At 36.2% G+C, this 27,916-nt stretch overlaps 3 protein-coding genes and 2 long non-coding RNA genes across 10 annotated transcripts in view; 2 read left to right on the forward strand and 3 right to left on the reverse strand.

The window, feature by feature from the left end:
• The window catches only part of Cda5 (Chitin deacetylase-like 5), a 41,462-nt gene extending 30,687 nt beyond the window's left edge, over window positions 1-10,775 (reverse strand). Inside the window, exons 1-2 of one of the 2 annotated variants that reach the window (XM_012491547.3) lie at window positions 10,671-10,775; window positions 9,772-10,590 (exon numbers count right to left, since the gene is read on the reverse strand). In XM_012491547.3, the coding sequence (XP_012347001.1) occupies window positions 9,772-9,823 (52 nt within the window). In that variant the 5' untranslated portion in view covers window positions 9,824-10,590; window positions 10,671-10,775. The remainder of the gene's footprint in view (window positions 1-9,771; window positions 10,591-10,670) is intronic. The other variant, XM_012491546.3, reaches the window with a different exon arrangement.
• Window positions 10,776-11,257: 482 nt separating this feature from the next.
• Window positions 11,258-17,543, reverse strand: ttv (exostosin glycosyltransferase 1 ttv). Of its 2 annotated transcripts, none has more exons than XM_086916261.1 (8): window positions 17,430-17,543; window positions 15,225-16,290; window positions 14,931-15,132; window positions 14,733-14,852; window positions 14,364-14,594; window positions 14,032-14,298; window positions 13,647-13,897; window positions 11,258-12,905 (listed from the first exon to the last, which is right to left on the reverse strand). In XM_086916261.1, exons 2-8 carry the CDS (start codon window positions 16,106-16,108, stop codon window positions 12,725-12,727), a joined length of 2,136 nt encoding a protein of 711 aa, XP_086772387.1. In that variant the 5' UTR covers window positions 16,109-16,290; window positions 17,430-17,543; the 3' UTR covers window positions 11,258-12,724. The 2 variants fall into 2 exon arrangements, with proteins under 2 accessions (XP_086772387.1, XP_003697318.1); XM_003697270.4 differs by lacking the exon at window positions 17,430-17,543 and adding an exon at window positions 16,513-16,651.
• Window positions 16,479-17,737, forward strand: LOC147656205 (uncharacterized). The gene is made up of 2 exons (XR_015294844.1): window positions 16,479-16,787; window positions 16,861-17,737. It is a non-coding gene; the product is annotated as an uncharacterized LOC147656205 (long non-coding RNA).
• A 363-nt stretch (window positions 17,738-18,100) lies between these two features.
• LOC147656206 (uncharacterized) lies at window positions 18,101-18,664 on the reverse strand. The gene is made up of 2 exons (XR_015294843.1): window positions 18,380-18,664; window positions 18,101-18,287 (listed from the first exon to the last, which is right to left on the reverse strand). It is a non-coding gene; the product is annotated as an uncharacterized LOC147656206 (long non-coding RNA).
• On the forward strand, window positions 18,641-22,450 carry LOC100871831 (protein FAM76A). Of its 4 annotated transcripts, none has more exons than XM_012491583.3 (7): window positions 18,641-19,225; window positions 19,723-19,787; window positions 19,860-20,073; window positions 20,262-20,398; window positions 20,560-20,803; window positions 20,888-21,125; window positions 21,818-22,450. In XM_012491583.3, exons 1-6 carry the CDS (start codon window positions 19,130-19,132, stop codon window positions 21,119-21,121), a joined length of 990 nt encoding a protein of 329 aa, XP_012347037.1. In that variant the 5' UTR covers window positions 18,641-19,129; the 3' UTR covers window positions 21,122-21,125; window positions 21,818-22,450. The 4 variants fall into 4 exon arrangements, with proteins under 4 accessions (XP_012347037.1, XP_031774836.1, XP_012347038.1 ...); XM_031918976.2 differs by having other exon boundaries at window positions 18,645-19,225; window positions 21,943-22,450; XM_012491584.3 differs by having other exon boundaries at window positions 18,684-19,220.
• The last annotated feature ends 5,466 nt before the right edge of the window (window positions 22,451-27,916 follow it).

Raw genomic sequence — 27,916 nt, forward strand, 5'->3', positions numbered from 1 at the left:
AAAAGAAGAGAAGAGAAGAATTGGTCGAGTTTCATTCGTGTGGACCCCTCGCTCCTTGTTGTTAAGATCGGTGGCCAAATTACGATCGAGAAAATGCGTTTCGAGAATTGGAAAAAGAAGAGAAGAGAAGAATTCGTCGAGTTTCGTTCGCGCGAACTTTTCGAATTCGTCGTGCTAACTCGTGATTATAATGGTTTATAATACTACCTCGTTGAATATTATATTCGTTCTTTTACCGTATGTACATACGTATATTTCGAATCGAATCGCTTCGCAATCTGACAGAAATTCATCCGCGTGTTTTCGATGGCACATTAGCGACAGGAGGTGAGAAATGCGCGGTAAAAAATGCATACTCGAGGCGCGGTAAACGCGGTAATAATAATAATTCTATACGTGTGTAAATATATTCCGAGATATTACTTTCTCCGGGAATAAACGAGCTGGCAATTCGGCACGCCGATTATTTTCTGTTCCGCTATGCGGGCAACATTTCCCCTAGCGAGCTTCTCCGCGATCGTGCGAGGGTTATATCATAAACGAAACGTTCGAAAACGAATTAATATATATATATATAAACGAAATCAAAGGTTTGTGAAAGAAAGAGAGATCCAAAGATAATAACTATCCGCGTAATCGTAATTACTTTCTCCAAGCGGAAGGATCTCGAGTACGATTTTCAAGATCGTGTTATTCATCGTGCCATCTCTCCATCCTATTATTTCATGCAAATGCCTCAAGTACAGCTACAAGCTATCTTCGTGATAAAAATCTATCCAAGAAGATATGAACGAATCGAACGGAATCAATTTTCGTATACAATCGAGATATTGCGGAAAGAAGATGAAATTTTGAAAGATCTCGAGCGTGGTTTTTAAAATCGTGTTATTCATCGCGCGAATGGCTGTGGATATAACTTGGTGACAAAAATTTATCCAAGATGATATGGAATTGACTGCGTAATGCGAGCGAATAAAACGGAATCAAATTTCGTGTTCACGATCGAGATATTACGAAAAGGAGATTTGGATCGGAAAAATCGGAAGAGTTTGTCCGTTTTTGTGGGACGGGCGCTCTGTGACGTGCGTGCCACGCGTGTTTCTTAATACTGTATACGGTTACCACGAGATTTCCGTGGGAGTGTGCAGAATCAGTCCCACGGATCGATCAAGGTTTTACGTTACCGATCGCGGTCACTCGAGAAAGGAGCGATCGTCCTTCTCTCTCTCCCCCTCTTTCCAAGCCTTTTCGCCCCTATCGTATCTATTGTCGATTGCTCCTGATAATATCTCGCGCCTCCCCGCGTCTTTCCAACTGCTTTGTTCCTTTTTCTTTCTTTCTCTCTCCTTCTGTTTGCGCAACGATCGTGGGTAGCCGTGGTGCGAAGCGTAATAACGTGGCGATTTTTGCAAAATTTCCAAGCGAAGAGCGATGGGAAAGGCGCGCGCGATAAAAGACACGCGTATCGAAGAAATCACGCTCGAGAAACACTGCAACGTATTTATCGCAATTGCTCGAAAGTAATTTTCCATCGACGTGTAGCGATACAAAGCGCGTTTCTCCCCGCTTTATTACGAAATCTCGGCGACCCTCGAACGCGGATCTCGCGAAATCCTTTCGTAAAAGGGACAGGAGTGAAAATATCCATTTCGTTCAATTTTTCATCCTTATTTTCGACGGACGAAAGGAGGGGAGAAAATTGCCTGAAAATCAGACTTGCGTCCACGTTGCTCGATTTAAAAAAAAAAAAAATTGGCGGCCGGAAACGGGACCTTTTTCCTTTTTTTCGCGAACGAAGGTCAAATATTCGAGCAACTACTTCTCCCCCTCTCTTTTATTCGCGATTTATCGAGGCCGTCAACGTTAACAAAAATTTGCATCGACAGCGAAAGGAGACCAGCCTTTCGAAGGTTCCTCGCGTTCGTTTTTTTCTTTTTCTTTTTTTTTTTTTTTTTTTCACGTCAGAGAAGTGCAGTTTAAAGGATGAATAGGCTCTTCGAAGCGAAAGATTAGGATGTCGAGGAAGGCAAAAAATTGTCCGTGGTCGAGTTTTTTGGGGGATTCCGTCGTCGCAAAAAGTAACAACTAGTTATTTAATACTTCCACTAGGTAGGTGTCGAATCACCGTTCGTAAATTTACACCTTCTGCGTATCGAAGAATTGTCGTTTCGTTCGTTCACTGGTTGATTGACGAAGATTAAATGGTGTGAAACTTGCTCTCCTTCCGAGCGGATTAATTAATGACCGGGGCGGGATCGATTAATGAGATGCAACGGAATGCACGGCCGGAACACACGAAGGCGACGGCCACAAAGGAGAGAGAGATCGGCAAGGACGCCTCGAACTCCGGGTTCAAGATATTTTTAGGCGGTTCAGAGCGGGGGGCACGCGTGCGCTACCCTTTCTCTTTCAGCTGCTCGCGAGGACTTTGAGGGAAAGGACAAGGCGACCTTGAAGAATGCAGACCGCGCATTTTTTCTTTCTCTCTTTCGTCGATATTTCGCGAAAATTGGTTGGGAAGAAAGGCGTATCCGTTCGAGAGGAACGCGAACAAGTGAGAAAAATGGCAGAAACTCGAGAGGGGGAGGGGAAGGATCGCCTCGAATTCAGGGGAAAAAAGTGACGAAGAGGCTGTTGCTGAATATTTATAGCGGCGCCAAGAGGGCGATTAGCATACGAAGAATTCCCGGCACGGGGAATGATCAAAAAGTTGTACAAAGAGTTATAGTTGTTTTCTTCCCGCGATCTTTGATTTCCGCTACGAAAGAAGGAGAGGAGAAAGAAGATGTAGCGTTACGCTTACGGTTAAAAAAAGAAGAGAGGGAAAGAGAAAAACAAACACGCAATCGCTCGCCTCAACGCATCTCGGTCGAATATCTCGGCTGAGAATCGCGCTGAATACTTTTTTCATGGATTCCTTAATTAATTAGACCATGCAACGCCAACTCGATGATCACACGGTGTCTACGCGGTCGAAAGTTGTGATCCCACAACTCGAACAAACGCGGAACGATTGCATTCCATTTTTTTTTTCTTTTTCTTCTTTCTTTCTTTCCTTCCGTCAAACTGAAGTAACAACATTTGCAAAATTTCTTTAAAGGCGGATAGATACGTTGTTATTGATAAATACGATTAATTAAAAACTTTCTACGATTTCTAGATAGATCTTTAGAAACGAGAAACAATAAATAAATAATTTTCCAGAAATTTTTTTTTCCTCTTCCTGCGATGGATCGTCGCGCTCGTTTCAAGAATTAAAACTCGAAATTTGGTCTGGCTTAACGCAGGGTATCGCGTCCAACATTATTTCTTCTCCGAATTCAACCAATAGAATCGCAGAGGTTAGCGAGAAAGAGTTAAATCCGCGCGTTCCCCACCTGCGTACTTTGTACTTTGGCGTATAAGCCGGTCGTCTTTCAATTGCATAATTTTATCAATGCTCCTAGCAACGAGGCTGCCGTTACTCGAATATAAAATATATCCGAGCATGTGATAAAATTTTAAAACAAACTTTATTATTCTCTCTCCAAAGCGAAAAACTGGATACCGGATATCGGCGACCTACATGTAGGACAGCTAGCCTCTCTCGGTTTTGAGAACGGCTCAAGAAGAAACTTGAGCGAACGGTTGCAACACCCGGCCATCGACATCCGCGCTGGAAGAAGAAAAGAAAAGGAAAGAAAAAAAAGGAATCGAGCAGAGGAAGGATTTTGCCAAGTTTCTCGTGACGAGGCGCCGCTGCGTAATCAAGCATCTATCCATCCATTCGAGTGTATTCGCTATCGGCGAGCGCACGCACGTGCGAAAGTGGCGCGGGGATTTCGCTCGCTCTCCACACACCGCTGCTTGCAACACGTCGGTGTGCACCTCTCGGACAGTTGGAGTGAAACTTGGAGTTTCTCGACTCGCTATTTTCAGGACACGAGCCGGCCTGCTCGTTTGCATCGATCGATGCCATAAGAAAGAAAGTTATCGTTTACCACGCTCGCTCATAATTCACTCTCGATTTGAAAATTATTCACGCGCACGATTACGGAACACACCTCTGATTATCGTAGGACAACGCACAATCGTGCCAACGACGGCCAATTAATTTTCATGAGCGGGATTAGCAAGTGATCGAGGCGCGACCTCGGTAATTGCACAAACGATTACGAACCTGGTATCCCAGACGTGGAATGCTTAATTGCCCTGCTCCATTTCGGTCGCGTTTCGCGAGGGGGGATGAAAGGAGAAGGCGAAACCTTCTCGTTTCTCGTTGTGCCGTGGCTTTTCGAGGGCACGTAAACGCGCGCGCGCGCTCTCTCGATAACCGTTCTTCTCCCGCGTAAACGCGGCGGTTTCCAACCTTTGTGTTATTACGCCTTTCTTAGATTCATTTTTGCCATTTTTAAAATCTTCCGGAAGATAATTTTTCAATAGGAATTAGGCTTTTCTGTCTTAGATTGATACTTTGTTACAGAAAATTATACTGAAAATTACAATTAACAGAGTAACAACGAGGTTTTGCCATTTTTAAAATCTTCCGCAAGATAATTTTTCAATAGGAATGAAACGAATATATATAAAAATGTAAGAAGAGTAAAAGTAAATATTACTTCACCAAATTTGTATTGTCGCGATGCGTCCAGCGTAACGCGGCCGTTTCCAACCTTTATTTATGCTATTACGCTTTTCTGTCTTAGATTGATACTTTGTTACAAAAAAACTATAGTTAATACAAAGAATAACAACGAGCCATTTTGACATTTTGCCATTTTTAAAATCTTCCGGAAGATAATTTTTCAACAGGAATTAAATCCGAATGTAGAAGAATAAAAGTGAACATTAATTTGTACTCATTTATTTCTGGATTTTATGGCACTGATTTTTTGTCAAAAAGTATTGGCGCCACCCAGATTGGAAACGGATCGAGCGTTGTTGGCCGTGAAAGCGGACGAGCAATTCAATCTAATCGCGCTCTCTTTTTCGTGACAATCTCGTTCCCACCCCCATCTCTGATAATAACATATGCTCTTCGTATATTTTATCGCGATTATTGCGTTACGCCGCGGAACAACGGTTCAAGCGCGTGCTTTTTAATCGAAAGGTTGGACAACGCCCGGTTGAAAAACAATGGCAAATAACGATGGCGTATCGATATCTCTCGGACTCGAGAGCGTTACGCCATTTTCAGACCGATTTTCAGATAAAACCGAGAGAGAGAGAGAGAGAGAACAGGATCTGGCGTTTAACGCGCAGTGGGCGGACAATTGTCGGGTGTTAAATCATAACTCGGTCAAGCTTCGACATCCCCGACGACACGCGTGGGCGTTTCTTTCTTTCTTCGCGAAAAATCCTCCCCTCTCCCCCCCCTCGACAATTTCCTTCGCGCGGAAATAAATCAGCACGGGGAGAGGGGGAGGCATAGCTGTCCTCGTGTTTTATCGTTTTGTTTTATTGTACAACATTTACGCCAATGTTTGCAACGTTGACGTAGTCGTTGCTCGTGGACTGGACGCTGACTAGTGTATCCCACAAGGTTATTATTTTTACTATACGATGTAATTGTATATATCATACACGATATAATTGTGTATTTTTAGTTCTTCGTTAATTACAAGTGAATATGATAAAATTATATCATCAGATTGTATAATTTACAAAACGATTCTATCTAAAATTATTCGAATTCGCGGCAATTCTCTTCGGTCGAGCGAAAGTTTCGTTTCGATCATTCATCCGAAATTTCGCGCACGGATCGCAACGCAAAGTTGGAATGTTCGATGATAACGTTGACGCAACGTCGGGCACGTGCTTCCTACGGCGTTAAAAGTAAAAGTCTCGTTGTAATACGCGTTGGAACAGGGGAAGCAGATGGGCTCCGAGTTTTGACAAATCGAGACATTTTGATTTCGATTTATCCCGATATCGATACGAATTAAGATAAAGCGATAATGATACGGATCGATCGATCGTGGTGAAAAGTGCAGCAATTTCGAGCGTCGTGGAAAAGGTGTAATGAATCGTTTTCGAATCCAAATATGGATCCTCGTTCATCGATCGAGAGCCTTGCTTGAGAATAATACCCGGGTTCCGCACCTTGTTATTACGCTTCTCTTTGCTTTGCGTATATTATTGTCCCGTTTTACGACCGCGAACGCTCGTAATGGATGGCTTAAGGGCGTGTTAATACCCGTGCCTTAAATTTATAAGATTTACGACACCTGGCGTCTACTTACTTTCCTCGACACGCTACTTCTACTTTCTAGCTCGTACGAGGGATTAAAGGGATTCAGAATCAAAAAGGGGCCGAAATTTCGAGATTTAATTTCAATCCTTCGACGATAATCGATCGTTGTTGTCGTCGAAACCAAGGATAATGGAGGGAGGAACCGATACCGGTGCATCGGCCACGGTAAATTGGCCACGGGTAATTGGCGAGCGCGGGCATCGATGGATAATGCGGCGAGGATACAGCGTCGTAATAGGGAAGAGAAGCGCGTATGTACATGCCGCGGTAAATTCTGCCTGGTAATTGCGAACGAGAGAAGGAAAAAGGGTATGTGTTTGCGTGGGTGTGCTGATGGAATCCCGAGGAAGGAGAGGGAGTTTGTGGATCCGCGCAATTGCAAGGAACGCGAATTACACGAGGATATCCTTTTAAAGGGGAGGGAATTCTATCCCCCTTGTTGAACTTCACCCCGCGTTCGTGAGAAACGTTTCGTAGAGCGCTCGATCCTCCGCTTGAACAATTTGCCAGTGGAAGAGTCGGATGGATGCGCGATTTACGGTTCATATCGCGTCTCGAGATTCCCAATAAACACGGGATCCTATGATTGGTCGCGTGAACGGTGGACAAGTATGGGCGGTTGAAATAATTGCGAGAGGCAGAAGTGCAATAGCGCGGGTGCAGTTGGAATCCGCAGGGGGAAAGGATAATAGCCGTGGAACGTGTCCACGGCCACGGCGGGTATCGTGTTCCTTCGGATAGTGGACGGCAGAGTGGAGAGAGTATCGGTTTTAATACGCCGCGCGTACATAATTTAACCATCGGGCTCTGTCGCCGGATAAAATATCGTCGGCCGGCTTCCACGCACCTTCGTAATCCGCCCTTTTAAAGGGCGGCGAATTAAATTAGTCTGAGGGGAGGATAATATAATCGAATGCGAAGATTAACACTCGAGAAGAATTTTAACAAAATTTTGCATCGATCGAATTTGAAGACGAAGGCGAGTAATTTCGAATAAAGAGACGTCGAATCACGAGGGATAATGGAAAAATGTTCAAGAGATTTCCTCTGGCCGCACCACCTACCTAAACGTAATCTCGGCAATATTTCTAACCGAGTCCTTGACGCCGAGGTTGAGATTGGGGGCGGATAAATTACGGGGCGTAAACTGCATCCTGGCAGTAAATTACTCGATAGCGGTAGACGATACCGTGGCGCCTACGCGCTAAACCGCATCCACTTCCATAATCCCACCACTCTTGATCCACGACATTCCTGCGACGAATACCAACCGTCGCGATATCCCATTTCTACGTACTTCTCTTCTCTCCCCTCCGACAAATTTCAAATCCTCTAAATTCCACAATTTTCCCCCACAATTTTTCGATTTCATTACTCGATCGAGCCGAAAAAGAGTGTTAAACTTTCATCTCGCTCGATTAATAATTTTATCCTCCTTTATCTCCGAGAGAAGGGAATATAATAGTTGTTTTATATATACGAAAGAGCGTGGGGCGAATACAGTGGTAAGGGAGATCGGTGGGAGATGGAATAAATTTGAATACTCGTCGCGGCAGGCACGTGGCGGCGCTCAGCTGTTTTCACGGATAACATCTTCGTCATCTTACGCCGCGTATAGCGGTGTATTTCTAGCGAGGAAAAAAAAAAAAAAAAAATATCGATAACCACCGTCGAAGGTCGGATTCCATCGGATCTCTGCATTCTATTAAAGCGTTATCGTCTCCGTGTATCTTCACACGGGAAGGAGAAGGCCTACTCTGCGTGCGTGCTTCGTTAAGCCACGCGTAACGAACAACATTTTGATCCCCGATAGATCTTATTAACGGCACGCGATCTTACCACGACTCCCTGCTCCAAATTAATACTTTCGTCGCGTAAAATTTGACAATCGACGAACGTTGTCACGTTACGTGTGTAATTCCTTACGGTGATTTCTCAACCGTAATGTAATTTAATATCGTTCCATCTATCGAAGTTCACGCGCATGCGCGTTAAACCGATGGGAAGATAGATTCTATCCACCGTTTGTGAGAGCTTCTCCACGTCGTTTTCCACGTCAAGTCCGCCCGTGTTACCGGAATGCAACTACGATGCCGTTAACGTCGCCGCTCTTTGCGCAAATCATCCTCGACTCGTGATTTCGATTTATATAAATCGAATCTCTTCCTCGATAGGATCGTCAAGGTTCACCGCGGCACCACGATCCATCTCAAGTTTTGCAACAAGTTTGCCAACAAGTTGGCCGCAACATCGGGTTCGCCTTCGCGTTATCGCGGGGGATCGATAGGATCCAACGATAAGATTTTCATTCTCTTTGAAACTTTATTGGTTTATTTTCGAACGCTAACGTTAACTTGAGAATTTTCCTATTATATACGAGCGGTTTTTCTTTCCTTTTTTTTTCTTTTTTCCAACAACAATCGAAAGGGAGAAACTCTTGCAACCTTGTGCGATTTCGTTTCTGCGAAATCTTATTGTTCACTTTTTGTAGACTTTAAGACGGAAATTGGAAATCGAGAGATGCGGAAAGATAATTTTCTTTCTCTTCGAGAATGTGAAAAATAAAAAATGTTTAAAAAAGACATCCCTCGGAAAAGAGTCGCTAACGAGCGGATTTTTTCCCCGAGGCAGCCCTTAAACGGATTAAAACCAATTTAGCTATTCGAGGAAGCATTATAGAGCCTGTCGCCGTATTTGGACCTCGGTCGAGATGGGAATCGTGAAAAAAAGAGGTTCGCGCGCACCCTTGGGGCACACCCTCGGGGAGCAAAAGCATTTTGCTTAATTTCCGTGTGTACCAGTTATCCAACGGGCCCAACATTACGTAAACTGACATTTTCGCGGCTGATGCGAGTTAGCTGACGAACGAAGTCGACCCGCGAGTCGTTCAAAGCTCGATGAAAGAGTTTTTCTTTTTTTTTTTTTTTAAATTTTCCTCGCATCGTCGATACACAGATTTCGCAATACGAATCGAGTCTATCTTTCATTCATCACGAAATTTCGATGATTAATCGAAATTTAATATAATCGATAAAGGATGCACATTTTATCCTTTGGAATCACTTTTATCTAAAGTTTTTCAAGTTTCTTTAAACCTCGCTCCGAAATACCTATCGAAGAAATACCAATTGCGCATTATGTAACGTAAACTATTCGAGATACGTATTTAAATACGTCGCATACGTTGCCGTTCACCTACTGGGAATTAGTTTCCTCTTCGACCTTCGACGAGTGATTCGAAAGATCGAGGCGCGAAAGCATAAACTTTCGTTTAAAATCGGAAGAATGCGAGCTATGCGATTCCACGCAAGCAACAAAGTGAGAAAAAAAAAAAAAAAAGAAACGAGAGGAACATCGTGTTGTTTATACGATGATGTAATAAAGCGAAAATGCTTGGTTAAATATTCGATACAAGAAAAAAAAAAAAAAAATTGATTCGAAATGTTGGATAATATCTCATTGCGTCATCGCATAGGAATAAGAATGATAGATTGGAGATGATAGAAGAAGCGCGGTTCAAAGAAATGTCAAACACTCACCCACTCTCGACACGACCGCCAGCAGGAGCAACACGCTGCTCACGATGATCATCTTCGTCCCTCCTCGATCCCAACAGCTCGATCAATTCACGCGTGGAACTCTCCTCTCTCGGTTGGTAAATTGCCGGTTGCTTTTCCTTATTCTTTCGAATGATTCGCGCACAACCACGCGGGCGCGGGAAATTAAAAATGGAATGGCGATTCCGCGCCACCGTTTCCTTTCGTCCCTTTCACGATTTCGATCGGACGAACACTGGCCGTCTCTCGGTTTCCGCTCTTGTTGATCCGGTAAAAATCGGGCGGGGGAAGAGAAAAAAAAAAATGAGGAGGGAAAAGAAAAAGGAGGAGCAGCAGCTTCGATGTTCAGCGCCGTTCAAAGCCGGGAGAGCTCCATCGACGTCGCAAAACATATGCTACGGTCACGAAGAGAGAAAGGTGACTGGGTATACGCAAGGCGTGCTCAATACCTCCTGTCTTCTTGGCATAGTCACCTTTCTAGCAAAGCAGCAACAAAGAAGGGAGTGTTGGTACTATATCGCGTGGCCACCACCATTCGCGTGCTCGCGATCGCCGAACGAACGATGGTGGTGGGCCACAATTCGCGCTGGAGCTGGAGGTGGTAGCGGCGGCGGTGGTGGTGGTGGTGATGGCGCGCTCGAAAGTGATGGTGGTGGTGGGTACCGATCTTTCCACCACCAAATCCGCCTTCCTTCGATCAGATTTTTCCGTTCCTCGTATCGGTAACCCTGAAACCATTCTCGGCTTACGTGACCAACGAGAGAGAAAAGTTTCGCGTCGATCTCCACGCATCTCTTTCTCCTGCAAACGAAATACCGAGGGTTAGTTTGGAATCGTCGAACACGAGATACGATCGTAAAATCGCGTGAAATATTCCCCACCTTTCTTCGCGGCTCTCAGGAATTTTTGAACGGTGTATCGTATCTCGGGAAGAATCGGGCGTGCTCGAGTCGAGATCTTCTCCCATGGATACAAATCTCTAATGAAAAGAAAGAGAGAAAGAAAAGAAAAAGGGCAAGAGGCGATGTTGCATTTATAATCACGGATAAAAATATGAAATAATATAGAATGAATTATAAATATATATTTTGCCTCTCACGAGCCAACGATTATATAGGTTTGTATAAAAACTTTATTTTTCTCGGCCATATAAAATCACCAATATTTGTTCAGATATATTGTTATTTTGACGAAAACTGCTCGTTAACTTTAAAATAGCCTTCCTATTAGAATTTAATATCTTTGATATTTGTAACAAACGCAATATGCGGACAACTTTTTGTTTGGAACAAAAGCGATCATTTTGCACAGATTCCCGTATCTAATTAAATTTATGTGGTGAAGAGTATGCAGGAAAGAAGAACTAGAAGATTTTATTTATGACGATAAATAAGTAATAAAAGAAAGAAAAAAAAAGTTACTTGTTATATATTATTGAATGATAAAAAATACAACGAATAAGAAAATATTTATTAAAAAGAATCCTTTATTCCTGCTGACCCTTCGAGCGTTAAAATCAGCAATACGATAAAAAATATAACATTTCCAGTAACATATATTATAACATCATCGCGATAAAGAAATGCCATTGGTGGAATTACACAGTCCTTTTTAATCCTGTATCCGATAATTACGAATATATCACATGATAATTATGAACATATCACATATATATATGTACATTATTTTCATTCCTTACACTGTGAAAACACAAATACGGCATCCAGTTTTAACTACGTGGATCATGTACTTCTCCCTTGGATGTATCGATATAAATGAACGTAAACGACTAGACATACTTGCGATATTGTCACAAGTAATTTCTTACTTCTTTTCAAAGATCTCCTGAGAGCGATCGAACTATACATATATACGTATTCGAGACGAATAAAACAAAAATACGTAGTAATATACATACGTACAACAATACGTAAAATCTTGAAATACTTTCTACATATTCGATTACGAATAATCTGTGATCCTAGAATACATAGAGAAACTACGAACATACGGACAATGTTGGGTGTATACATTGAGAAACGAATGAAATGTTTTACATAAACTTACACTTATTGCAACAATGAACGTTGAACAGAGGTAAACATTCATGTTTTTCTTCTTTTTAAAACATCGAGCAAGATAGCGTTAATTATTGTTATTGAATTATAAAAATTGAAATGTAAAAAATTATATTTATATATCAATAGCTCTCAGACAGTCCACGAAGTCGTAATCTGTATTTCAGTTCTCGCGTTAAATAGATCCATCCCTGAGGCTACTAATCAAGACGTAATCCGGACATAGCTACACGTTTTGTTTGATTTATATAAAATATTATCTGCACGATAATTATTGTTTCAACGATTAGAGAAAAGTAAGCGTTTGATAAATTTGGTTTCGAGCGATTTCAATTGACTATAATTAGAATGCATTGTATGTAGCTTCCAAAGGCCGGTTTTTAAAAGTCGAAGAATTTGTCAAATAATGTTCGTTTTTTTTTCTTTTTTTTTTTTTTTTTGTTTTTTCGTTTTATTAGTAACTATGAAACGATTCGTATGTACATCAATTGAACACGGTTATATATACAACAACGGTTGTATACCGTGGCTCGATTTAGATTCGAACAATATTACAAGATATCCCATACTTTGTACAAAAATTCATTTTTGCGAATATATAAAAGCGCAGAAAATCGCTATTCCTCAAGAATGAAAGACCTTCTTGATTTGCTTGATATAACCACTATAATACAATGGTTTCTTACTTACAACGATGTAAATGTTTCCTATACATTTTGGAATAGCCTCTAGCGCGCGCACGCGGCTGTAATTAGCAATATGCGCCACTATTTAATAGAAATATTCGAGGCTACAAATATAGGATGCCCGTTTCGAGGGTAAATAACTGTATAACTGATAAAATATCTTGTATAATTCTAATTACTAACTAATTCAATTTGCCTATATTTTTTGCGCAAGTTGCTTACAGAGTCTTTGAACAAAACAGGGTCAAGCCTCATATTAGATCGTAACAACGGCATATATCCGAAAACGGCTACAAACGTATTCATACACGTTTGTCGTTGTATAAAGTGATCTGGGTCATTCCATGGAGATCTGAAAATTTGATGGAACAAATAATTCCTGAAAATGCTTCATGAATACGACACTTTGCTACGCAGGTAAAACAGTAATAATGACAAGGGAGCGTACAAATTTTTTGGTTATATTAAACATTGACGAAAAAATTGAAAATTAAAATAAAAAAAGAAACAACAAAGAAAGCTCTATTTTAAATAGCAACAAAATACATACGATGATAACTACAAAACAAATCATGATAATGATAAAAAACATACTTTGAGAACACTTTGAAAATAAATTGTATTATTCTTCAATCAAATTTATCTTCTTTCAATCAAACTTAAAACTTATAATTTAATGTTGATGTAACTGTTTTTTCACTTGTTGATACAAACAAAAACTGATATAAATGCAACATATATTTTATTTTTTAATCTAAATTAAACTGTTAAGTCAAACGAACGTGCACGTCACTTCGATTCAATGGCGGAAACTTCGAACGGTTTGCTAACGGTTTACCAATTGTAATTCGATTATCGCAGAAGTAATCGATATTGTGAAAAATCGATTATACGATCTGTGATCTGATTGGTCAAGTTTAAATTATTAAAATTGCAACTTCACTTTGTTTCAATACAGTTATTATTGGTGGGAAATATGTTTGTTGTAGAAAAAATGGAAAATTGCTAAAGTATTTATTATCAAACGTTAAGAATATTCAAAAATCTTATTCACCTGCGTAGCAGTTCGATAATATAAGTGCGTAATACATACCTGATTCCTGCCACTGTGGTATCTTTATACAACTTTCGTTGAGTTACTTTGATAGGTGGTCTTCGCGTTACATGACTTACTAAAAAATTCATAAGTATATCCTCGCAATTTTGCGATTGCTCGACAGTCTTGTGAAGCGTCGAACTCAGTAATTCGGTATACAATGTATTATAATAACGATGATAAAAGGCGGCACCAGTTAGAATTATACTATAATCATTTGTCCATTTACTTGTATAACCCCATGAACGCTTCAAATATAAGAAGAAAAAAAAAAAAAAAGAAAGAAAGAAATTGTAAAAATAGATTAATATTTAAATGTAAAAATTAACGTAAAAATTTTAGAGAAAAAAAGTAAAAAGTGAAAAATGTTAAAGTAATTTACTTTTGAATCATCCCAATAATGTGATCTTGCTGGATAACCAACTATTCGATCAGGAAACGATTTCCATACCGTAAAGGCAAAATCAATTTCATCTGTATTGAGTGTAGCATCTTCATCTAGAGATAATATGGCACTAGTTTTGATTAATGGATGAGGATAGAAACGTTGAGATATACCATCAACCGTGAGAACATGTATTGATGCTTTGATCCCTTGCCATCGTGGTCTTCTTGGTAATGGAATATCCGAATTCCACATGAGAATAATCTAAAATAGAACGTGTATTAATATCAAGTAAAAAAAATAGATATTGATTTACACGATTAACTCACCTTATCTAGATATTTACTTTTCGCGAGACTCTTAAGCAGCCGATATAAGACAGCAGTAGATCCTAACTGCGAGTAGATGATGGCAGTGAAGGTATTACCTGGATTACTTTTCGAAAATGGAAGTTCTTGTTGACTATCAGCAAATTGTGGTAATATTGCTAATGCTCCAGGATTAGTATTCCAAACAAGCTTTTCTCTTGTACCTTCCCAAGGTAAACGCTCGCGAATATTCTATAAATTTGATAAAATATTAAAAAATTAAAAAGAAAGAAATTATTTTTTTATTGTTTTATAATATCATTCTAGATTATTATTATTATTATTATTATAAAGATTAATATTATTTTTATAACATTTTTATAACATTACCTCAAATACTGTAAATACAATTTTTTCTATCGACGAAAAATACCGTTCCCAAAGGAATTGCGTTTGCTGCCGTAATTTAAGAATATGCACATTAGACACAGACCGCACTATATCTGGAATCTAAGAAAATAGTATTTAAATATAGATTAATTTTGCTCTTTAATGCTTTGTATTAAATTTTATTTTGTTTTTATTTACTTGAAGTAACAGTCTTTCATCAGAAAATATAACAGCTTGTGTCCAATCAATTCGTTCGTGAAAAGGAAGTGCCCAACCATTACTTAAAATAACTGGAATGCATCCAGCTCTTAAAGCTTCTAAAAATCGAAAACTACCAAGTCTTCTTCCTCTTGGTACAAGACAAAAGGTAGCATTCATTAATAAAATTTCATAATCATACCTAAAATAATAAATCAAAAATAATTCGTTTTTAAAATAGTTAAATATAATATTTAGTTATAATTGGTTAAAATATTTTTTTTTAATACTTACATATCATATTCTTGATTATCTTGTTGACAGTGTTCATCTTGTAATTCTCTCCATGCTTTACCATGACGGCAAGTTGTAACAAACACTAAATCCTTGCCATTATGTAAATGATAAAGGGCATTTCTAGTTTCAGAACCTATACCATGGACGTATCTTTTACCCTTGAAAGCTGCAATGTATTTTTTATTATTAGGAAAATTATTTTCTAAAGCTTGTCCTGATTCTCCACCACGTTCTGGATGTTGTTTTCCAAACAATGGAATAGATATATCAAATTCAGGTCTATGTCTAAAAATAGACATGCTAGCCTTTGCAAGCATAGCATATCCTAAATCAAAGGCTAAAGATTCTTCTGCATAATCAGGCCATGTTCCAGAATACAAATTAAATATCAAATGATTTCTGCCATTATTCCAATATGGTAAACGCATTAATTTTGAAGGAAGATTATGCACAAATTCTGTTGATAATGGATCTCTATCCAATGTATCAAGAGCTAATACAAATATACATGCTCGAGTAGGATCTGATGTATAATATCTTGATTCTGTAATAACATTCAATATTTTTTGGTATAGTGGACTTATCACATCTTCAATTGGATACACATATACTGTGAAACCTTGCTTGCATTTGGTAAAGTCAAAACAAGTCTCCATACGGCATTGTTTTGTACGTTGAGACATAATTGGGTTTCCATTTGATGTTCTCAAATCCTTGTCATAGAATTCTTCATTTAGACTTAAATATGAAGGCAATCGCTCATAAGGCAACTGAGATCTGCCTGTCCACTTTTCACTTTTTAATCGATAACCACCAAAATAACAATAACCAAGAAACGCACATGTTACAAATAATAATAAATAGCGCTTCTTGGCTTGCATTTTTAATGCAATCAGGTTATACACCAATATACACTAATTTTAAACATTATTCTTCACATATAGAATGCATGGCATTTAATCATAAATGCATTATAATGAATCTGTTATTATTTTAATTATAGTATAAATACACAAATTCAAAAATTATTTCAAAATGAAATTGAATTCATTCTTAAAGATTGCTGAAACAGAATAAAAAAAAAAAAAAAATTATTGAAAAAATAAGAACACTTTCATATTTGCACATACATTATTTTCAAATAAGTCTAATACAATAAACTTTCACACATTTATACTTTTAAATAACTGAATGTATCAAATAGTTTTTATAAAATTTTGTTTACAGAACTTTAAAATTTTTTTTATATAGAAACGTTGAATGGACGAAACACGTATTCAGTTACCTTCGAATTTGTATGACCCAACATTGGTTAACAGGAACGTTTCAAAAGTTGTGCTTATTATAAAATACATGGCTAAGGACGTATTATTTTTAATAAAACGTCAGCTTTATATTTATATTTATATATTACATTACGATTTAAAAAATGTTGAATTTAAATGACAGATTGTAAACGTCTATGGACGCTGTAAGTTAACCTATACGTAAATTATTACAGACGTTGTACACGAGAGCAACAACGTCAAACATATCGAGGTCGAAATTCGATGAAATAAGGTTGAGTAGCGATTCATACTGTCTTATAACAATATTTATCTCGTTAGAACAACACAATGAACTTTTTTCTTAGGTTAGTTCTGACGTATATCCAATTCGCAGAACTTGCCGGCGTTATTACGCCCATTCGCATTTTCGGTCGGCGTCATTACACACGCGTGACATCGATCGGAAAACGTCTCCAAGTGCAAAATCATTGCACGCAGCGCATTAAATAATTGGTTTAAAAAGCAACACGAGTTATGCAATGACGTTGGAACGATTAGACTGGCAAATCGCTTATTGGTTACTTCATGCCCAGCTTTTCAAGATGTTTGATTGTGTGCGAAATACTACTAACTACACTCCTACAAATCTAAACAAAACTGTCGATCAAGGTTATCCCGCTATCTAGTGGTCAAACAATAAACCTCCTGAACCGTTTTACCCGCTTCGATTAAATTTATTAAAAGCACATATTTTTTTTTTTATTGTAAATCAATATTCTTTAAGGGAGATGTGTAACTTAGCATAAAGCTTTTATGATATCAATCAGAATGAGGGTTATCGTGTTACGCAAGAAATTTGTTAGAGAGAAAAAAGGAAAAATAAATCGAAAATGATGGATAAAAAAATTGATAAAATTTTTCATAAAATATTTACCTAATATATTTCTTAAAAATTTTCTTTTCAATAAATATTTTTATTTTTTGAGTTATTCCTCACGAACATTCCTGCACACTATCCGAGCAAATAATTTACTGTTTCTAAGTCAAGTCTATCGTATATCTAGTCATATAAGATGAAGATATTACCTTGAACTGCTTTTTATGACTATTTTTTTGAATACATGTTATTAAAATATAATTACTACATAGAAATATTTTTCAATGTGGAATTTCTACTTATCTATAACAGATATTCAATAATCTATTAATGTCAATGTGTTAATAAAATATTTATCAATATAATTTCCTATTATTATTATGTTTTAATGATTTTAATGATTCATTTATGTAAATATATTTTTTATTATTTATATCAACTTTGATCATTCTTTTCAGAATTTTTGTTAGTTTTTTTTAGAATGACAAAAATAATTAAGAATTTAATTTAATAAATTATATTTTTTATGATTATATTATGATTATATTATGATTATATTATCAATAATAGAAAATGATAATAAAAATCTAAAGTAGAAACATGTATATGTTTAATAATTAAATTTTATATTTAATAATAAAATTTAATAATAAAATTTAATATATTTAAAAATAAAGAATCTTATATATGTACATAAATAAATATATAATAGAATGATAAAATTTACATTTTGCTCATAACTTGATAATATAAAACTTTATTTTTTTGTAACAATTCTTCATTCTCATTTTAGTTTATCATTATTAAATTTAAAAGATTTTGATTTTCTAATATCGGGGTTTAATCTTGATTGTCATCCTTTTATAATTAATTCTTTTCTTATATCCAGTTCATATTCTGCTTAATTGTTGTAGGCTTAAACATGTAATTAAAAAAATGAGTTAAAAATTTATTTTTCATTCAATAAGTAAATAATAATATAATTAGTATATAAAAGGTACACATACCTGTTTTTTTTTTGTTTTACTTTTAATTTAATCTTACATTCAATGTTTAAATATAAAATTAATTTTTTAATAAATTTAGAAATAAATTAAACATATTTATTACGATAATCATTATATTATATTTATATTATAATTAGGTTATATTTATATTTGAAATATGCTTAAAAAGCTATGTAAACATAAGATGCGTGCATTACTGCACGTGCGTAAACGGAACTGCTGGACTATACGAATGACGAATAAGGTGTGCTGATTCGTTAGTTTCAAAAGGAAAAGGTCAAAGAGGACATATTCTACGAGGAATGTTTACACTACTGTGTTAACGCCAATTTAACCAATTATTAATCAGTTCTCTTAGTCAGGAAAAGAATGATTGGTTTGTAACATATTTTGTTGGATATGTATAAGAAGATGAAAGCGACATCTACTCGTTAATGTGAACAAGTAAAAACGTAAGAAGTCACAGATGGCTGTCTCAAATCAACAACCGGTGCAGTGAACGAGCGAAGTGACGCGGTTATGTACGCAAAACAATCGCGTCAGACGCGTAAAACATCGTGAAACATGTAAGGAGTTGTTATCGTAAGTGCCATCGTGTTGAATTTTACGTTTCTTTTTGTTTCACAATACGGCCGATTACTAGTGAAAGCAAAATTTGGCTCGATCCGCCGTTATCTTTACGAATTGGTTTTATCGTCGGTGACGTACGGTTTTGGGGCACCGAGGCCAAACACGAATCGCTGTTCAAGGATGAGCGCGAACAATGTGCAAGCACTTTTCGCATGTTCAAGATGCTTTTCAAGGCATCCTTTTGAAGAACTTTCTCCAGGGCAACAATTGTGTAAGGTATTGCTTTGGATTTTAATATTTTTCCTCGGAAAATTTTCTTTACACTACTACTGATTCTTTTAAAGCGTCATTTTTCGTGTTTGCAAGATACGATGCTAATAATAGAATTTTTAATTGTTTCATATACAATTAATGCTGTTTTGCAATGAATAAAAATTTTGAAATAGGAATTAGATAAGAATTCAATTCTAATACAGATTCATTTTTACGGTCCAATTTAAGAATAATTGTACATATGTTTGAAAAAGTTAATTGTAATGTTTTAATCGATTTTGTTTAAAAAAGCCACATTTTGATAAAACAATTATTTAATTTTTAATTTGATAAATATTTTTTATATTTATATTCTTATAACATTATGCATTTTCTGTTTAAATTCTGTGTGAATATTAACCAATTAAATTTAAATAAATATAATGTAGGTTATTATAATTTTTACTTTTTTTTTTTTTTTTTTTTTAATGAATTTTTACTATATTGTGTTGCTTATTTAGGAATGCAGAGGTGCATTTCCTGTGGTGAAATGTACATATTGTAGATCAGAATTCCAACAAACGATGTAAGCATCATATGTTATTTTACATTTTAGATTATGATATATTTTCAAACAATTTTATTTTTTATTTTGTAGAAAGGGTAATACAAGCACTATTTGTAAGAAATGTGAACAAAATGTGAAATCTTATGGTAAGCCATCGGCCTGTGAATATTGCAATACCATAGCTGCATTTATTGGTAGTAAATGTCAAAGATGTACAAATTCTGAGAAGCGTTATGGGCCACCAGTTACTTGCGAACAATGCAAACAAAAGTGTGCCTTTGACAGACAAGACGAAGACAAGAAGGTAATTGATTTTTGTATAATTATAACAAGATTTTTTTGAATTTGAGAATAATAATTATTAATATCTTATAAATTCAAAACAATCTTTTGTTGTACGAGAACATTACATACATATATATATATATATATATATAAATTAATATATAATAATATAATAATAAAATAAATTATTATTATATTGGTTGAAAGGTTGATGGAAAATTATTATGTTGGCTGTGTACATTGTCATACAAACGAGCATTGGCAAAAACAAAACAATCCGATGCTGAAAGGAGGGCACATTTGAAATTAGCACAACAACGAGCAGCAAAGCACAAAGAACAAAAGTAATTATTCAAATACAAATAATGTCACAAGGTTTGTGGTTAGTAGTTTTAATTGTGTTCATCACAATTTCAGTATCTCTTCAATTGTAACACAACCTGGTAATGTTCAATGTATAAATATTCCATATGAATTCCTAGTCAATTTAATTATTTTGCTTCAGATTAAAGAGTCACAATAAGAGACCACACAGAGTAGATGTGACGAAGCTACCGCCTCAGTCCGAAGGTGCGGACACAAATGGTCCAACACCGGTGAAAGCAGCGCGAATGGTTGGTGTTCATGATCCACATGATCCCAATAGTTCGGATCATGTAGTCGCGGTTACACAACTTAAAGAAAAGATAGCTCATCTTCAAAAACAAATATCTATTAAAGATGGGCAATTACTTGCTAAAGATAGACAAGTAAGTATAAAAAAGAAAAAAAAAATAATAATTTGAAATATATTCACATGATACTGATATATATAATTATTTTTGTTTTCTCAGATTACAGAATTGAAAGCAAAAAATTTTACATCAGAAACAGAGCTACGTAATAAAATGAAAGCGACAGAAAAAGAGTACGAAGCTAAAATATCGACGATGCAACACAAGATTTCCAGTTTGCTGAAAGAAGTTGCTTCCTTATCGAAGAGTTCTAAGCGAGGTGATAGAGTAGCTGCCACAAAAACAGAAGCTGGGACCAACAGTGGAAGCGGAACAGACAGTCCTGTACCTTGATAAGGTAGGACATTTCACATCCTCATTATTCTTTGTCAATTAATGTTCGTACGATCATATTCTATATTTACATTTTAATTCATCGACACAACATATTTATAATAATAAAATGTTGTAATTGAGTATATATTTAATGTTTGGAATGATGTTTCATTTGTGATTTAACGTTCTTGGCTTTTTAATGTTTTATCTCTGATAAGAGCCAAACGTTATCAGGATTCCATTTTTTGCGCTTTTTTTTTTTTAATTGTGATCTATTATTTCCAAATATGTGTACAAGAATGTATTATTTTCGCTATCTTGTTCCTACATTTCCATACAATGTTGGAGTGATACAAGGCTCATACTGTTTTTTTTATTCTCAAATATTTTAATGTTACTATTGTTTTGCGATAGAAATTACGTATCCGAACGATATTATTTTAATACGATGATCATAGTAGTTTGTCATGAATTTTCTTTATCATTCTTTTTTTTCTTTTCGTTATGCGTTATCGTTGCCTATATACTTTGGATTTGAAATTTATAGCACCGCCGATAATTATGCTTGTGCTCTTTGCGATTATGTAAGATAGCACGAAGTAAATTTTTCGGTGCGTGTTTAAAAAGAAGTGTCTTTTTTTAGATTAAAAAAAAAAAAAAAAAAAAACGTATAATTTTTCTGCGAGATGAAAGAAGTCTTAACATTGTTTTCAGGGACTTGGTTAGCCGTGACAACATACTCAAATGTCCATACCCGCATAAATCATGTGGTACATTACATATAGCTAATTGTTTCCATTAACAAGGCAAAATCTGTATTATTTTTCTAATTAATATAGGAATATATATTGTCTTCGACGTGTACACGGAAAATCATACACGTTCTTCTTAAGGGGGATGATGATGATGATGATGATGATGATGATGATGATGATGATGACGATGATGCAAGTGCAAAGAAAGGTGTTATTCATAAGTTAGGTAGTTTCCCTCTTTCTGTTCCGTTTCATGACCATCCCGCAAACGCGAATTTTTGAGACTAAATATCGTGAAAAATTTGTTTATATTACGAAGAAACCGCCATTTCGAAATCGAATTGTACAATAATGAATCGGAGAGGCATTTGATCTCCGATAGAAGTGATTTTTAAATTAAAATTTACGATCGAAGTTGATACTTGCGAGAAATGAACAGAGTTATATGCAGACACATATACACATACACACACTATAATTGAGCAATAGTGCTGCTGTAACATTTTCCTATCTATAACGATGAAGATGTAACGACGATGAACCAGGATATGGTGATTGTAGATCAATTTACAATAAAAGGTTAAAAACGATATACCTCGCCTTATAAGTTGAAACATATCCTTGGACTTCCTTCCTGTTAGAAGGATCCGTCTTTCTATTCGATCGTCGTTTCACGCCGATAGTTTAGATTGACGGAAAACGATTCTTAATTTTAAGGAGGGGTAACGTGAATGATTGTAATTAAAAGCTTATGACTAGAGAGAGAGGTGTGAATGATAGGTAGTGATATGTGCATATAAATATCCAACAGCCATATATTTATTCTTTATTTTAAGAAACAAATGCTAATTGAGCATTATCTATTCAATAATTGTAATGATAATAAATGCGTAACAATTTACTATATACGAAGTGTAAGGATAATTAACATTTAATTTATAGTCGTTTAAATACGTACGAGTGTGTACACGTGTGTACAGTACAGTTGGAGTTATCGTTTAATTATTACAAGATGGTAAGAACTAAATATTGCTTGTCTGTTGTCGAGGCGGTTAGTCGCTTGATTCTTCGTTTTATCTACTTTCAGCGTATTTACACGATCTTCTTAATTTTCCATTCTTCTCATACCGTTTTCATGTTTTCTGTTTTTTGTTCTTCTCGCAAATTTAAATCTTACGCTCTAGGTTTATTTCTCTTCCACTTTCGCTCTTTCATTCTCTCTCTTATCTTTCGCTCCTCCGTTCGTTCGCTTTCTTTCACACTATCTTTCTTTCTTTCTCTTTCATCTTTTTACCTCATTATTTATAATAGTGCGTTTAATGCAGGCAAGGTAGGAAATCGAGGCAATATACGGAATGACAATCGACAAAACGAATCATTGGAAACCATTTTCCCAACTTCGACTATCGTAATACTTTGAACATGTAAAAAAATATACGTGACATTGATCGATTCGGTAATCAACACTTTTGCGATCGCTGAAATTCAATTATGTCATTTGTCTTTTAGGATTCATTAGATATTTCGTATATATATATAATTGTATGATCATTGTGCACCATTGTTGCATTACACATGTCGATTATAATCCTATAGTTTCAATAGGCGTTACTTAACGGATGGTACGGTCGCAAAAGTATTAAAATTAATGATTGGAATGAACGTCTGTTACGTTTGATGAGTATAAAATGAATGGTATCGCGTCGAACGAATGTAGAATGTACTTGTACGATAGTTTCCAATGTCGTTTTCGCGGCATAGAATACATGCAGGCCTAAACTCAGTACCGTGAGGGAGATCAACATCGTAGAATCTGTCAGTCTGTGTTCTTTCCTACGATCTTGACGCGATTACGGTAATCCTCAGCGTCCTGCGCGTGTCTCGATTAATCGATAGATCGCCACTATAGCGTACACATTGTATCAGAAAATTTTCATTTGGCCTAGGCATTCGGTAGAATGCCCGAGTCTTCCACATTGCCTGTTAACCTGTTAGCAAAAATTAGCGTAAAGGCCTTGCGAATCGTATCGTCTCTTTCTCTCTCTCTTTCTCTCTTTTTCTGTCTGTCTGTCTGTCCGTCTGTCTCTTTCTCTCTCTCTCTCTCTCTCTCTCACTCTTTCTCTTTCTCTCATTGTTTTAATTATTTTCCCTTTGTTTCTTTTTTTAATTTTCTCATTTTTCCTCTTCTGGTATACGGAGATTCGCCAAAATAAAAAGTTATAACTTTAAAGCTGCCTTAAACTTAAATGACGCGTCAAAGTATCGTTTGCCGATAGAGATTCTATGTGTTATTTAAAAAGGGCCCTTTTTAACAAAAAAAAGGGTCACAATGAAACGGAAGAAACGAAATCTAAATGATCAGTTTCAAAAATCTTACGACGAGCACCATGATATTTCCAGGAACCATTGAACTTGTCACGTTCCAAGCTAAAATGGATAGATGATGGATAGATTGCAATCAGTGGACGCGGAACCTTTGGATTTCTTTAGGTTAATCGTTCACGCGAGTTGCGCGACGATTTTTACTTTTTTTTTTTTCTTTTTATTTTTTTTATTTTTTTTTTTTCTTTTTTTTCTTTTTCTCGAAACTGAGGCATTTAAGAAAAGAAGTTTTTGGAATATAAATTGTCATCGAACGCGGTCTGTGCTTCATGCCATTTGTTTCTTTTGCTTGCCTTTCTTTTAATCGTATCTTTTACCCTTGAAGTCATATCGCGATGCACTTAGATTTTTTTTCTTTTTCTTTCTTTTTTTTTTTTTTTTTTTTGTTTTTTTTTGTTCTTTTTTAGAATGATTTTTGTAAACGATTTATAACCGTGCGTATATCAGTCTGCGATACATCGTAATGTGCTATCGTTATCGATTAGCGATTCCAACGTCACCTTGTTCTTCCATTCGTCTTATAAAATTCGTGTCAAGGGATTGAGGAGACGCGTGAATCATTAACCGATCGCGATTTTTTTTTTTTTTTTATCGTTTCGTATCTAATTGGTAGGCTGCGCTTTTTCTCATTGATTTCGACTGTCGACGATTCGGCACTTAAATAATTAATGGAAGTACGAAATTCACGAAATTCTGAAACGATGATTCTGAAACCAAATGGAAGATACAAAATAGAAAGAAAGAAGAAAAGAAGAAATCAATGGTTCGTGGCCATTGTCACCGGTCTGATTAATGCGATTTCGAATTTTTTTCGATAAATTTTTTTTTTTTTTTTTTTTTAAGTCGATCGTACGATATCTAACGAACTCTTCGAATGATCGGCTGGTGATCAGTATTGTTATTATTAATATTATTACTATTATTATTATTATTATTATTATTATTATTTTATTATTTTTATTATTATTATTATTAGTATTATTATTAGTATTATTACTATTACTAATATTATTAGTATTATTATTATTAATATTATTATTAATATTATAATTATTATAATTATTATTATTATTATTATTATTATTATTATTATTATTATTATTACAATTATTATTATTAATATTATTTGCTTTCTTGTTCTCGATAAGAAAAGAAAAGAAAAAAAAATTTATCGTATCATTTTTGCCAATTTAAATATCTCTAAGAAACGAATCTTACATATTTCGAGTAATGTTCACGTACATCTAGAAACAGTTACAATTCTTTATGTGCTAAGGGAAAAAAAAAAAAAAAAAAAAAAATACGTGCTAGAATCGAAGCGCGAGCCGAAAGATTGAAGGGGAGGAAGGCTCAGGCGGATCTTGTTTATTGTTACACGAAAAAAAGTATTACCCACGAGACGCAGCCACGTTAGTGTTTTCCTTTTTCTCCTTTTTTTTTTTTTTTTTTTTTTTTTTTTTTTGACTAGATTTCCCTCGCGTGATCATCATTTTTTATTCCTGCCTAAATTTCGCTAATCCGATGTTCCCGTGTGTTAATGTGCGCTTTCGACTTGTTCCCCAATGAAAATCACGCCCGAGTCTTCGACCCCTCCCCCCTATTCCGAATCATGTATTTTGTACGTCGTGCGATTTTTCGTCGACCGCCTTCCTGTCGATACTTAAACGATTTTAATGCCTTTTATTCTGAATACTGCGTTATCTCCGCCAATAATTCCTCTCTTCTCTCTCTCTCTCTCTCTCTCTCTCTCTCTCTCTCTCTCTCTCTCTCTTTCTCACGAAATTAATCAACTTCTTTAATCATGCTCCACCTCACGATGAGCAAACAAACTTTGTGCGCGATCGCGATAAGACGGGAAAGATAAGGCGCTCTCTCTCTCTCTTCTCATTTTCTCTTTCTCTTTCTCTCTCCGTCGAACGAGATCGAACCGTGATGATTAAAATCGACGATCCTCCCGATCCGATTATCGTGCATGTTACCGCGTTTTATTGACGTTTTTATATTTATCTCTATTGACGATGCGAAAGAAACGTGTGTGTGTGTGTGTGTGTGTGTGTGTGTGTGTGTGTCGGTACGATAGTTTTGAAAATCGATCGATCTGGGAACGAGAAGAGGTATAGCGTTGCGAAAAGGGAAAATTCGAAGGGGGTGGGGGAAGAGAAGGGAAAAGGAAAAGGGGGAAGGAAGGGAAAAAAGAAAAAAAAAATATTCGTTCGCGTGGACCAAGAGACTATGCTTTCCGTTTTTCGAAAATTCCACGACAAAAGGACGCCTAAAAAATATATATATATATATATATTTTATATATATATATATATGTATACGTTTATATTTATATGAACGTGTATATAAATATAGATATAGATATACTCGATCACCGAAAGCTTTTTTTTTTTCCCCCGTGTTTTTTTTTTCTTTTTTTTTTTTTTTTTTTTTTTTTTTAACTACAATTACGTGTACGCGTGTATAATAAATTACCTAATTTCCGAAAAGGTTTCCTCCATCTATTTTAAAAAAAGATTATCGTAGAGCGCAGCCTACCGTGCTATTATTATTTCGCCAACCGACGACGATTTTATACATATACATATATAAAGGTATTCATAAATTAGAGCTCCTTATATTATTACCTTTTTTTTTTTCTTCTTTAAATTATCGAATAATTAATAGTAATGTTAGTATATACAGGTACAGGTCTCGTATAGTTGCAGTCGTGTCGTCACTGGTTGTTGTTCGTTTCAACATTACGCGTTTTAATCTACGCTAATTGTTTCCTCGCGCTTGCCGCGCTGACGGATGCCGACAAAATCCGCCATTCGTTTTCACTTTCATACCGCCTAAGCTCGAACGCGTAGAAAATGGTACCGTGATACCGCGAGGAAGAAGGAAGTATATATTACGTCCAGTTTGCTTCTGTCGAAGGAAATATGGTCGAAATATTTCGTTTCAACCAACGTCCTTACCGTTACGACGAATATCGTTGATCGGATATAATAATAAAAAAGGTACAAACTGCGCATCGTGGCGTGTTTTAGAACGCGACAGAGAGTTAAAAATTGGAGAGTTTGTCCGTCTTCTGCTTTATCAGCCGAACGTTGGAAGTATTTGTGGAAGTATTTCTTCTTTTTTCTCTCTCTCTCTCTCTCTCTCTCTCTCTCTCTCTCTCTTTCTCTTTTTTCTTTTTTTAGCGGTTTGTATGTTATATATATATATATATATATACACACACACACATATAGAGAATAGAAGAAACGATTGTACCGCGTTAGTACGGTACCTTTTCTAAGCATCGTATTTAGGATAGACCGTGGAAGGATAATCGAGAAGCTCGAACGACTTTGGTACTCGCTTTCTCTCGATTCTATCCGGAAATGGCAGCGTGTGACGACTCGAGACATAATTAATCCTATTAATCGTTCATTTCGTCCCACTTTTGTATCGCGTTTGTTTTTTTTCTCTCTCTCTCTTTCTTTTTCACTCTTTCTTTCTTTCTTTCTTTCTTTCTTTCTTTCTAGATTCGCGTTTTCGTTGGTGGCGCTACCATAGAAAAAATATAGAAACGAGTATTTACAAGGAAGGAACTTTGTATGCTCGTAGCTGGAATCTCGTCGATTCTTCCACCCTCGTCAGAGAAAATCGAACGCGAATACGTTCCGCGTTACGTTTGACGTACGTA

Source organism: Apis florea, unplaced genomic scaffold (genome assembly GCF_048593485.1).
Source record: "Apis florea isolate Af1SG1 unplaced genomic scaffold, ASM4859348v1 contig_3802_pilon, whole genome shotgun sequence".
Taxonomy (NCBI): Eukaryota; Metazoa; Arthropoda; class Insecta; order Hymenoptera; family Apidae; genus Apis; species Apis florea.